Source organism: Eptesicus fuscus, chromosome 4, assembly GCF_027574615.1.
Source record: "Eptesicus fuscus isolate TK198812 chromosome 4, DD_ASM_mEF_20220401, whole genome shotgun sequence".
Lineage (NCBI taxonomy): Eukaryota > Metazoa > Chordata > Mammalia > Chiroptera > Vespertilionidae > Eptesicus > Eptesicus fuscus.
In genome coordinates this window covers 47,566,646-47,580,666 of record NC_072476.1, presented here as the reverse complement: position 1 = coordinate 47,580,666, position 14,021 = coordinate 47,566,646, and the positions used below count along the sequence as shown (strand labels likewise).

The window sequence follows — 14,021 nt, the reverse complement described above, 5'->3', positions numbered from 1 at the left end:
ACTTTCTTCATACTTTTTCCTCTAGCAAAATGCAAAAGATTCACTGGAGGACTAGGAAATGGTGGAGCCACAGAATTGCAGTGGACTGGATCCCTGAATGACAGCATGGAGCACAGCTTTCTACTGTGCCCTGTTACATGTGAGAAACATAGTATGTTAAACCACTGAGATTTGTTTGTCACAGTAGTTAGCTGTCTTAACTGCCTGAACTAAAACAGAATGTACATGTTTATGAAAGTGAAAAATAACTTACAAGTTTAATAAGCAACCAAGTTTGTCTTCCACTGCTTCATTAATTCACATTACCTTTCAGGTCTTGGTAGGCATCAAACCCCAGAATAAGAAGCTTAAGATCTGTCAGGTTTGTTTATCTTATCAAAGAACCAACTCTTAGTTTATTTTTTCTAATGTTTTCTTATTCTCTATTTCCTTTATTTCCTGCTCTAATCCTTATTATTTCCTTCTGTTTGCTAACTTTGGGCTTAGTTTTTCTTCTTTTTCTAGTTCCTTGAGAACTAGAAAGTTAGGTTCTAGTTAAGTTGTTAACTTGACATCTTTCCATTTTCTTGATGTATGAAGATAAGGTGTGGATGAAGAAAGATGGGTTATAACATTGGCAGCTCAAACAAGATTGGCTAGGGAAGCCAAGACTTGTAGAAATGGGACACAAGGTGTGTGCCCGGAGAGGATAGGGAGAGGTATAAACAGAGAAAGTCTATTTCACAACTTTTCTCAGAGCTGGCTCTGGCTGATTGCTTGTATTCTCCTCCTCCATTCAATGACCTCTCCCTCCCACATACATATTCTTTCTCTTTTACATTCAATCTATGCATATCATTTGTACTTTTTACTTATTGATCTTGAAATATCCTTTGGATAGTGGAGTTGTTTTATATATTCTCTGTCAAAATGAAATGATGAATTTAAGATTCATGGCATAGCCATTAAGGATGATAATGCTATCCTAGCTTCCTGGCTAACGAGATTCTCTATTTGAGAAAAAAAATTATGGAAATCTACAGCAGGAATTTCAATTGGCTTGAATTAGCTTTTTGGAAACAACACAGACTCACTCAGACTGAGTCAACAAAAGTGGGTTAATTATAAAAAGAAACAAAAACAGAGATCTCATGGGAATTCAAGAGCAGAAACAAACAAATCCCACGAAGTTAGGAGTTGATTTGGGGAAAATTCTAGGAACGTCTGCAGCAAAATCCAAACACAGGGGATTCATTTACTCTCTATAACATAGTGTAAGTTTAAGATATATAGTGTGTTAATGTGATAAACTTACATATTGCAAAATGATTAGCTGACTCCTCTATAACATCACATAATTACCATTCATTTGTTAATATGGATGCTTAATTCTTCATTACTAATTGGTTTCCACAATATCTACTCCATAACGTCTACTTACTAATCCTTTCTTCTATTAACTTCTATTTGCTCGTAACTCTATTTCATGACATTTATCTTTGTGAATTTTAGCTTCCACTCAATAGTTCCTTGGGTTCCTTTACTTGCCTGTGTCAAGCCCCGTCACCATGGGTGGGTGAAGAGAAGGAAGTGTGATACTGATAACTACCTGGAGCAGAAGGACTGTGGTCCAAGCAAGCACTGGAACTGACATTACCAAGCTGCACAGATCTGTGTATATAGTTTTATCAGTATTTATGTTGAAGCTTATATTATTAAGCAAGTCAGGATGTATGCATTTTTCTGTAACTAATCATAAATACTAGCCACAGCTAAATGTATGAGAATAACTACTTGTCCCCAGCAGCACTCAGTATCTAAAATGAATATCCACCTCTTCGTACCTTCATCTACCAAATCTACCTGCCATGTACATGTCCAGTAGTTTTTAAAATATAGGTAACTTAATTTTTTTATAAAGAATATATGCAAATCAGAATTTTTAAATACTACACAAGGATACCCAATAAAACATTAAGTCTCCCAGACTATCTACCCCAGACTCCCATTCCCTTTCCATAACCATTGTTTTTCCATAATCTATATATATATAAAAGCCTAAGTGATCGTTTGACCGGTAGCTATGACGCACACTGACCACCAGGGGGCAGACGCTTAACGCACAGGCATGGAAACATGGAACAGACTGATGAATCTCAGAGGAAAGGGGAGAGGGGGGAGGGCGGGAAGATTAACCAAAGATCTTACATGCATACTAGAGGCCCGGTGCATGAATTTGTGCACGGGTGGGGTCCCTCAGCCTGGCTGGCGATCAGGGCTGATCAGGCCATCTCCCCCAGTCCCAATCAGGCCTGATTGGGACCAGCTGGCCAGGGGGAGGGACCGCAGGAGGTTGGCTGTGAGAGCGCACTGACCACCAGGGGGCAGCTCCTACATTGAGTATCTGCTCCATGGTGGTCAGTGTGTGTAATAGCGACAGTGTGTGTAATAGCGATACAGTGTGTGTAATAGCGACACCAGTCATAATGGTCGCTTAGGCTTTTATATATATAGACTAGAGGCCCAGTGCACGGATCCGTGCACTGGTGGGGTCCTTCGGCCTGGCCTACAGGAATCTGGCCAAACCGGCTCTCCAACATCCCCCAAAGGGTCCCGGATTGTGAGAGGGCACAGGCCAGGCCAAGGGACCCCACTGGTGCATGAATCTGTGCACTAGGCCTCTAGGTTCTATATAAATGTATTCAAATGTAAATGAGTAATGGTAGCCTTAAAAGGAAAATAGGGGAGAAAAGCAATAGTACCAAATTTGCTTGGATAATTGTCAGGGGTTTATGGACCTGAAGAGCAGGCTTCTTTTGTTTCCCATGGGCCCTATGAGTCTCACTGTCGAGCTAAAAACCTCAGAAAGGAAATTCCACAGCCCAGGCCTGAGTACCTCCACCATATCCCAGCAACTGATCTTTGTTCAAGTCAGGTAGCACCTACTAGCCTCCCCCCAATATATGTGTGAATTGGTGAATTAAAGCCAGCTGGTGCCTCTTCCAAAGAAAGAGCAGATCTTATGCAAAAACTGTCCCATTATATAAAACTGCTGCCAGAAGGAAAATCTGTCCACTCAGAGGAGACCCACAGAAGCCCAGCCTGATAAATCAGAATCCCATCTAGACCGTTTGTCCTCCCAACATCATTTATATACCCCAGCACATGGTTCTCTCTCCAAATAACAAATGCTGAAGTTCTAAGTCAAAAGAGATTGTAATGCTTCAGGAAATCCCATAAACCTTTTGTTGATGGAAGTAATATCACCTCTCTACTCCCATGACACAAAAATCTCTGGAATTATTAATGACCACCTAAAACCGCTATGGGAATTCTAAGATTCTTGCCTCCACATGTACTCTCTCTTACCTTTTGAGTCCAGGTAATATTCTTCTGTTTGCCTCCCCTCTACTCAATTCCCAATTCTTCAGCTATTTACTATACTGCCCAACAAGAGGAAGCTAATCTTATCGTACCCCCAAAATAGCAAAGATACCGTTAGCCCTCTAGAAACTGATACCCTGACACTTCTTAATGAAAATCTGGTTATCTGCTTACTTGTGTACATGACACTTTATTGGAACACAGCCACACTCATTTGTTTACATATTGTCTGTGATTACTTTGTGCTTCAAAAGCAGCAACAGACACTATACGGCCCACAAAGATTAAAATATTTACCATCTTGCCCTTTATAGAAAAGGTTTTTTGAGCCATGGTCTAGAAAATTTGATGGAATACTCCATTATAAGTGTGCTTTCAGCAATGTACATAAGACATGACAGAGAGTGGTGTTAAAATATTTATTGCTGTTGTTGGGAAAACTGGACAGGCACATGCCAAAAAATGAAACTAGACCACCAACTTACAGCACACACAAGAATAAACTCAAAAATGGATGAAAGCCTTTCGGTCGGGACTGCCATCTTCCAGTAATTCGCCAAAATGACTAACACAAAGGGAATGAGGAGAGGCACCCGCTATATGTTCTCTAGGCCTTTTAGAAAACATGGAGTTGTTCCTTTGGCCACATGCATGCAAACCTACAAGAAAGGTGATATTGTGGACATCAAGGGAATGGGCACTGCTCAAAAAGGAATGTCCCACAAATGTTACCATGGCAAAACTGGAAGAGTCTACAATGTCACCCAGCATGCAGTGGGCATTAATGTGAACAAGCAAGTTAAGGGCAAGATCCTTGCCAAGAGAATTAATGTATGTACTGAGCATAGTAAGCACTCTAAGAGCCAAGATAGCTTCCTGAAACATGTGAAAGAAAATTATCAGAAAAAGAAGGAAGCCAAAGAGAAAGGTACCTGGGTTCAACTGAAGCATCAACCTGCTCCACCCAGAGAAGCACGCTTTGTGAGAACCAATGGAAAGGAGCCTGAGCTGCTAGAAGCCATTCCCCATGAATTCATGGCATGATAAGTGGGGGGGAAATAAAAAAGACTTCTGTGCTGATAAAAATGTTGCCCTTAGTTGAGTGGAAGTGTGGCGGCCCTTCCCCACAAAGAATAATTAAAGAAAACTTTGTGTCACCCTAACCGGTTTGGCTCAGTGGATAGACCATCGGCCTGCAAACTTAAGGGTCCCGGGTTCAATTCCTGTCAAGGGCACATGTCCAGGTTGTGGATTTGATCCCCAGTAGGGGGCATGCAGGAGGCAGCCAATCAAAAAAAAAAAAAAAAATGGATGAAAGACTTACATGTAAGTCACAAAACCATAAAAATCCTAGAAGAAAACATAGGCAATAAAATCTCAGACATCTCTTGTAGCAACATTTTTGCCAATATATCTCCTTGGGCAAGCAAAACAAAGGGAAAAAATAAACAAATGGGACTACATCAAAGCAAAAAGCTTCTGCACAGCTAAGGAAACCATCAACAAAATGAAAAGGAAACTCACCGTATGGGAGAATATATTTGCCAATGATACATCTAATAAGGGGTTGATTTCCCACCATCATTTGGTGAAGGTCAGAGGGAAGAGAGGACAGGGGCTGGGTGGAGGTGGGCAAAGGAGGGGAAATGAGGACATCTGTAATAGTGTCAACAATAAAAATAAAGTTAAGAAATATAAATATATATTTATTGCTTTTCTAACTTACAGCCCAGAGTTAGCCAGGTTCCAGGTAGTTCACAGATTCAACAGTAACATCAGAAATCCAGGATCTTTACCATCTTCCATTTTCAGAAGGATGACTTACCACTTCAAATGGTAACTCACTTTTCATATGGCCATTACAGCTACAAGCACCCTCACAGGACAGCACCCAAAAAGGACGAAAAGTAAAGGGCAAAGAGTCTTTCTTATGAAGTTCTTTTTAATTATGAAAGCTAAGCTTTCTTTTAAAAAACGTTAGTAGACATTTGTTTGTGTGCATAGTCTTGAACCTATCACAAAGGGCACTGAGATGAGATTGCCATGATGAGTTTGAAGCCATGGATGTCATACCTGGTTGCATATTAAAATTATCTGCAGAGTAACCAACATATTAGGAAATACCTACATCTCTGCCCTACCTAAGATCAAATATATTAGAATCTCTGAGGTGGTTCCTAGCAGTGGCATTTTTCTTTAATGCTCAAGAAGATTCAAATAGGTTACCAGGAATGAGTACCAGTAATGAAACTAATCATGATTTATTTCCTAGAGTTGAGCATGTTTCTACATGAAGAATAGCAGAGTTCATTTGTCTGGAAACAAGACTGATGGCTGATGACTTTTGGGTAGAGGACCAATGGTGTTTGCCACATTCGTGTACATGAGCACTGAAGTAATTCAGATAGATTGTGGGATTAAGCAAGAAGAGACTCTGCACAAGAAGCCACCCAGAATCCTCAATGAATGAGGAAGGACACCAGAAAGCTTATCAGGAACAACTCCAAGAGCAGTAGAGGGTCACGGTCTTCAATGGGGGAACATGCACATGGAGATCACAGGACATGAGACATGTCAAGGGAGCAAGGAATGTAGGAAAGAAAGGAGTGCTGTTTATTGGGCATAAGGAGGCTAAAGTGTCTGTGTTATTTCAAGGTCGAGGTGTCTAAAGTGACCTATCAGTCCAGACTTCAAAAAGAGTTATCTATAGGACCTTTTGGAGAATGATAGAGGTCTACCAATAACTTCCCCAGGTAACAGGCATAAATTGAGTATGTCCCAACAAAACCTTGTCCGCGGGGATGGCGAAATCATGAGCCTGGCTGAGGCTGTTCTGTGAAATGTGTGAAATACAAAGAAAGGTAAAGGTCTGGACCCTGGGACACAACAAACATAAATCAGTCTGCTGCCAATTGTTAATAGACTGCAGCTGCATAAAATTATCCTGAACTTCTGCTAAGGATAATAGAAGTTTGAATGTTTTGTTTCACATATTTTAAGCTTTGAAGGCAAAATGGAATCACACTGCTTTCAACTGAAAAGAAAAATACAATCAACAGGACAAATCCCAGTCTTCTAATTTCAGAACCCTTGGATTGAGTCCTCGCTTAATCCAAAGACTGAGTTGCACATGACTGGTAACCACAGAATCTGAGTGACCTTTTGGTCTCCAATGAAACACCCTGGGAAAATTGTTTTCCCTGCACTCATTTAAAAACAGTAACTGCTCCACATCGTTTAAGATCCTTTGTCAAGGGAATTCAATTAACATCAGCCTGAGGTCACCTCAGGACTTCTTACATTTTTTCATCCTGTGAACTCCCCTGGGTTTTCCATGACTCATAACAACTGTCCACAGAAAAGTAAGTACACTTTTCAACTTACTGATTCTGCAGTAGCTCTGGTCTCCCCCTCAGGATCGCATCAAACCTGAGAGGAGGAAGTGCCCAGGGGGAGGCAGTAGGGGGAAATGCTGGGTCACCCACAGTTCACTGCCTCTTCCCCAAGCAGCTATTCAGAGTGCTGGGGCCGCAGTCTCGGTAACTTCCTGAGCACAACTCCTATGGGTCAACTCCCAGTTTAGAAAACACTGGGAAAATACTGTCTGTTTGGTATAATAATTTGGTAAATTCGACAGAACCCAGGAATGCTAAAATAATAATATTTGCCAAATTTGCTATACCAATGGCATAAAAACACCAGCTTAAATCAATGGACAAAATTTGTTTGCTATTATTCCTAAAATTAAATACGACATCTTCACTAAACTATCATAAGCAGGATATGTCCTTCATTCAGCCTTCAGTTCAACAAATACTTGAGTGCCTACTATGTGCAAGTCATTGTGTAAGACCCAAGGTGAATGAAACACAATTCCAGCTTTCCAGTAAATTCAAAATCTAAAAATCTAATACCTTTGTTAAAAAAAAAAAAAAAGGTGACATGGTATTATAATATGGCACAAAGGTGTCAGAGTAAGCCGAGCATTCACTGCTCCAATTCAGATGTGCCTACCAGGAACCTAAACTTATGAGGCTCTTCCTAAGAAGGTATCACAAAGACAGGATGATGTAAGTAAGACCAGCCTGGTAGAAATGCATTCATTGTCATAAACATGTCATTCTGACATCCTGTGACTGTCAATTAAATGTTTCTTTTGCCCTTGCAGTAAAAGCAGAAAGCTTTTGCACAAAGATCTATAGGATATTGGGTCAGACAGGAACACAGCATGGTACCTTTTTTCTCAAAGAGAAAGATCTATTAACATGACCAAATCATAAACAAATTCAGTCATTCAGCAAATATTTATCAAAAGCTTACAATGTAGCAGAAACAGTCACAGGGTAGTGTGGCCTAAGAAACTTGGGTAACAAATGAATGATGTACATAAGCCACAAAGGAATTGAGCTGATGTACTTTAAATTAATGAGGTCCTTATTGAAATGGAGTGTCTAATAGGTGACAAATTTTTAAAGGGTGCGATTCAAAGGAGAATGGTGAGGATGATCAATTAGGAAAGGAAATTAAGTTCTATGAGAAAAGGTTAAATTAATTCCAGTTACTTAACTTGAAGAGAAGAAGGGCTGATTTGATTATTATCTTCATGTTCAGAAGGGGTTTTATGCTTTTCTTTTCCTTAAAGGCTTAGACATGAGAAAATGGAATATAATTGTAGCATTTATTTAGCTATTGACACATAATATGAGCATCTGCCTTGTGGCCTAACACAATAGGAGATTGCAGAAGCATGAAGATGAATGCAACATAGACTCTGCCAATAGAAATTAGTGCATTTGGACATAGTAAAAACTCCTTTGAACAACCAAGTGATAAAACTCAAGAACTGGCTGAAGAAGTACCCTATATAATAAAAGCCTAATATGCTAAGTGTCCATTCAACCAATCAAAGTGTAATATGCTAATGATATACTAAGGATGCTCAACCTCTCATTATGATGTGCACTGACTACCAGGGGACAGACGCTCTGACCGGTAGGTTAGTTTGCTGCTTGGGGTCCGGCCTATCGGGACTGAGTGAGATGGGCCAGACACGCCCTGGAGCCCTCCATCGGTCCCTCCCCAGCTGGCCAACCTCCTGCATCCCTCCCTAGCCCCTATTGTGCACCAATGGGGTCCCTCAGCTTGGACTGCACCCTCTTGCAATCCAGGACCCTTTGGGGGATGTCGGAGAGCCAGTTTCACCCCGATCCCACAAGCCAGGCCAAGGTACCCCACTGGTGCACAAATTCATGCACCAGGCCTCTAATATGTAATATAAATGCTTAGAGATTGTCAAGACAATTACTGACCACTATTCAAGATTGTTATGATCACAGAAGTAGATGATTATTGAAATCCCTTTCTAGATCTGTATTACCAAAACCTGTACCTTAGTTTTACAGTTAACAGTTTTCTACAAAGGGATATTAAAAGTGATATATAACTACAGTATATGTAGCTGGATTTATATGTACCCACTGACTAATATTATGATTTCATGTAAAATATTCTTATATACTTTTATAATTGATCTTTAATTAAAAGCAATCCCTAACTCCTTAGGTTTAAGGGAAAACATCTGATAATCTCTCTGACAAAGAGTTAAGAATTTAAACTCTGGATCAATATTATTGCCAGTAAACAGATTACAGCTATAAAATGAGAAGACTATTCAGACCTTGATAATCAACTCTATTTTCATTGGGGGCTGTCAGGTTGAATATCTAGTATTACAGACTAGAAAATGGATTATGAAAGCTCAATCAAGTCCTTTTCACGAAATGTACTTAGGTACATATAACCTTAAACATAGATTCAAACCTAGAACATTTGTTGTTTAAATAGAACACTAGAGACTATAAAAATATTTGAAGCTGCCTGGTAGATATTTCTATTTGTATATCCCACTGAAATTTCAAATTCAATACATCATTAAAAGAGAGTGAGAGAGCAAAAGAGACCTTACCTACCTCAACTCCTATCTATACCTTGTATTCAAGTCTCTTATTTTAATTACTAGAGGCCCAATGCACGAAGATTCGTGCAAGAATGGGCCTTCCTTCCCCTGGCTGCTGGCACTGCCTTCGCTCTGGCCGGAGCTGCCATTCTGCTTCGGCCCGGAGCCGCCTTTCCACCTTCCCATGCTGCCCAGAGACCCGGAGCGGCTGGGGTGGTGCGGAACACCTGCATCGTCGCCATGGTGACGATGCAAGTGTCCCACCCCGCCCCCAGCCACTCTGCACCTGCATATGCAAATTAACCCGCCATCTTTGTTGGGTTAATTTGCATACTCACTTCTGATTGGCTGGTGGGCGTCATGAAGGTATGGTCAATTAGCATGTTACTCTTTTATTAGGTAGATAGGTATCACTATCTTCCTGTACTTCATAATAGAAATTTCAGCATCTTTGAATCCACACTCTCCTTTGCCCCCCAAATTAATTCTTTAGCAATAATTTATTAGGTATCTATCATATGTCTGTCTCCATATGAGGGGTTAGGAGTACAAAGAAATATGTCACTGTATTTTCCCTCAAGTATATGGCCATTTAAACCAATTTTCAGTCCTATGTCATTAGGTTGTTTATTTGTTTGTAATGTAATTTAGATCATTGTAGATTCACATACAGTTTAAAATATAATACAGAGAGGTCCCTTGTATAGTTTGTCCCATTTCCTCCAGGGGAAACACTTTGCAAAACTATAGTATGTCAAACCAGATATTTACATTGAAACAATCCTCCCATTTATTCAAATTTTCCTAGTTTTACTTAGACTTGTGTGTGTGTGTGTATTCAGTTCTGTGGAATTTTATTGCTTACTAGAGGCCCGGTGGATGAAAATTCATGCACTGGAGGTGGGGTTCCCTCAGCCCAGCCTGCCCCCTCTCACCTCTAGTGTCAGAGTAAGCTGAGCATTCACTTACTCTGCTGCTGCCACTGCCAGCAGCTCAAGCCTTGGCCGTCCCTGGTTACCTGAGCCTCGGGTGGCCCTGGGTGGCTGGGAGGCTGAGTGGACTGGGGGACTCTGGAGGCAGGCATGCGCCTGATGCCCCGGTGGGGCTGAGGGGACTGGATGTCACCATCTTGTGGCTGTGGGCGCTGCCATCTTTGAAGGTGTGGCAGTCAATTAGCATATTCCCTCCTTATTGGCTGTGGGCGCTGCCACCTTTGAGGGTGGGGCAGTCAATTAGCATATCCCCTCCTTATTGGCTGTGGGCGCTGCCATCTTTGAGGGTGGGGCAGTCAATTAGCATATTCCCTCCTTATTGTCTGTGGGCACTGCCATCTTTGAGGTCAGGGCAGTCAATTAGCATATTCCCTCCTTATTGGCTGTGGGCGCCGCCATCTTTGCAACAGCGTGAGGGTCAATTAGCATATTCCCTCTTTATTAGATAGGATGTAGGTTCCTGTATCCACCACCACAATGAAGATACTGAACAGTTTCATCACTACAAGGGTTGTGTTGCCCTTTTATAACCATACCCACCTCTCCTCAACCCCTTCCCTGTTCTTAACCTCTGGCAGTCACCATTTCTAAAATGTAGTCATTTCAAAAATGTTACACAAGTGGAATCATACAGTATGTAACCTCTACAGGCTGACTTTCTTTTCCTTATCATAATATCTTAGAGATTCAACTAAGTTATTGCATATATATCAATAGTTTGTTCCTTTCTATTCCTGCATAGTATTTCATGGTATGTACTTATGCCAATTAATTTAACCATTCATCTGGGCTGATTCCAGCTTTTGGCTATTCCAAATAAAGTTGCAATGAACATTCAGGTACAGGTTTTTGTGTGAGCATACATTTATTTTCCCCTCTGGGATAAATGCCCAGGAGAACAATTGCTGGATCATCTGATAGTTTAATGTTTAGATTTTTTTAAGAGACTGCCAAATTGTTTTCCAGAATGTCTGTACCATTTTACATTCCCACCAGCAGTAAATGAGTGATCAAGTTTCTCAGCATTTTTGCCAGCACTTAGTATTGTCATTTTTTATTTTAGCCATTCCAATAGGTGTGTAGTGTCATGTGATTAGTTTTATAAAAGAGGGATAAACATATTGTGCTGGGTGTCAGGGGAGGGAGCAACAAAATCCAGCAAGCAATTGGGAGGTGGGGGAGTACAGGAGAGGTGCAAGGAGGAAAACATCCATAAAGGAGAGAACATCTAAGTCGAGTTTTTAAAAACTGAGTAAATCTTCAGAAACTAGAGAGAAGGGAAAGATACATGAACCATAGTGAATAAAATATTCAAAATCAGAGAGAAGTGAGAGCATGAAGAAGGGAGAGAAGATCTACATAGGCGCCGCGATGGGAAAAAGGAATCCTTGCAGCTGGAAGAAGACTTTTGTGCATCATGTCAGGGGTTTTAACTCTGTGCTGCAGGTAAGAGGAAGGCCTCAGCAATGACAGGATCATTTCCAGTCTCCATGTGCTTCCACATCGGCTCCCACATCTGTCCACTCCTTTCCTTCTTCACCGCCACTCAGGCTCACCATGGTACGTACCTGGAGAACCCTGCTTCAATCCACCCTATTTGCTGACACCAGGGCAATCTTCCTAAATCCTACAGTTCACGATGTGTTATTTCTCTCCTCAGAAATCTTCACTGGCCCTCCTTCATGCAGAACTAAGTCTGAACTCCTCAGAGCCATCCTAGAGCAGGGGTGATATGACCCCACGGCTCCCCTCCAGGAAGATAAGCTCCCAGGTCATGGGGCTGATTTCCAGTCCCATGTGGGTAGTGCTTTTTCCTTCTGAGCCTGCAGACATGTTCCTGATCCTTAACCCTTTGCACTCGCTTGCTTTTTTCATCGAGCTGCTACCGATGCTAACCGTGTCAGTGCGGCTTCCTTTGGTGAAGGTCTCCTAATTTCCTTCCTCCACCCCCAAATGTATTCTATTACTCTCATTTTAGGTTTCACCATAATTTTTCTAATATCATCACCACAGTATTTTTTTTTTTGCCCTGCCTTGCATTAGAGTTCACAAGTTTTTATCCTCCAATAACCTGGAGATGGTGACACAGATGGAAAGTACAAACTTTAGTTGTCCTACATGTATCTAATATCAACACACCTATAAGCCAAGGATTTGGCTGCACCTAGAAAAGGTATTAAACTGTCAAAGAGTGTGGAATCTAAGAAAGGGATATTTTATGTTAAAAATATTAATATACAAGGAAGAATATGCTTGGTTTCTTAGAAGTACAGATAAAGAGCTATATTTACTCCATATACAGCTAAAATGTGATTCTATGTCTAACTTTGTTTCATTTGAGGTTCCCTAGCAACATTTTTCTGCAATAAAAAAAATAGAAACAAAGAACAAAAGTGCCAGGCTTGTCAAAAATGTGGCAAAGTCTATTTTAAATTTTAGTCTTTGCTTCTTTTTATTTAACTATAGTGTAAACTGGCTATTTTCTCAAAAATAATTAAATGTGATATTGTATTTAAAAATATTTCTACACAATAAAGACTCTTACAATAACAAGAACAAAAAAGAACATGGTATTATTGTTTAAAAACTCCTAACAGACTTCTGTGGACATCAAATCCACTTCTGAAAATGCAACAGTGAGGTGCACATTAACCGTACTTCCAGTTCCGGACAATTTCAAATGCAAGCTCTCAAATAGCAAGATGCTGGAGAGGGAGGTCAAAGTGACCACTCATTACCTGTAAGATGTGACCAGACAATTTTTAATAGTTTTGGCCACTTAACAATAATAAAAATATAATCATAAATCTCAGAACAAATTTATACTAGTACAGGATGAATACAAAATTTAGCCCTTGGCAAAGGGCCAGTAAATATGTTAATCTAACTTGAAATGTATCAGGAAATTATCAGGGTCACAGCTCCTGCCCCTTTTTCTTTTGATAATTTACATACATCATTCACTAAATCAAGATAAAATAAATGTTACCTTTTTTCCTAATGGAATCAATAGCCTACTCCTATATTGTATTGAGAGCACTCAATGTGTCTTCAACTTAAAGAGAAGGAAAATATATATGTCATACTGGCATCTTAACACATATAAGCGAGATCATAAATACGTAAAGGATGAAGTAGGATTGCTGGGTCTCCTCCCCCTCCCCCGGACACACAGTCACTAGGAGCAGATTACTAGGATTGTGTTTAGGGTTCTCATATAAACCAAGCTTTTGTTTTTATTTCCTTGGGTCAAGTAAATATTCTTTAGTTTCAAAAGAAATTCAGAAACATTGAGGTCATGGTTTTTATTAACTTCTAAAATTAGAACCAGTATCTTCACCACATCTTCCATAGGCCTTTAATCAGTTTTTAATCACATTCACCCCATGTACCAGGCACTGTAATCAAAATTTCCCTCTAACTTATTGGACCTGAGAGGAGTATAATCTTTTGAAAATTCCAACACATACTTAGCCAAACAAAGAGATTTCCTTGGAGCCAACATTTATTTTAGCCCTCTTTTCTGATTAGAAAATGAAAATGAAAAATATTTAACCATTAGGTGTATCAAAGAAATCTACTGCGTCTGAACCTCCCAGGGGAAGTGCAGTCAGCTGGGCAGGACCCACAAAAACTAATGACAGCGAGGCTCAGTGTAGCCACAATGGATGATAGATACTAATAACATTGAGATGTACACATGTTTCAAC

General features: G+C 40.3%; 1 protein-coding gene across 1 annotated transcript; it reads left to right on the top strand.

Moving 5' to 3' along the window:
* Positions 1-3,906: 3,906 nt before the first annotated feature.
* On the top strand, positions 3,907-4,407 carry LOC103288724 (60S ribosomal protein L21-like). The gene has a single exon (XM_054714282.1). The coding sequence runs from the start codon at positions 3,925-3,927 to the stop codon at positions 4,405-4,407; it is 483 nt and encodes a 160-aa protein (XP_054570257.1). The 5' UTR covers positions 3,907-3,924.
* Positions 4,408-14,021: the final 9,614 nt, after the last annotated feature.

Excerpts from the sequence above, each read along its gene's own strand:
- LOC103288724 (XM_054714282.1), top strand. The coding sequence starts at position 3,925 with ATGACTAACACAAAGGGAATGAGGAGAGGCACCCGCTATATGTTCTCT.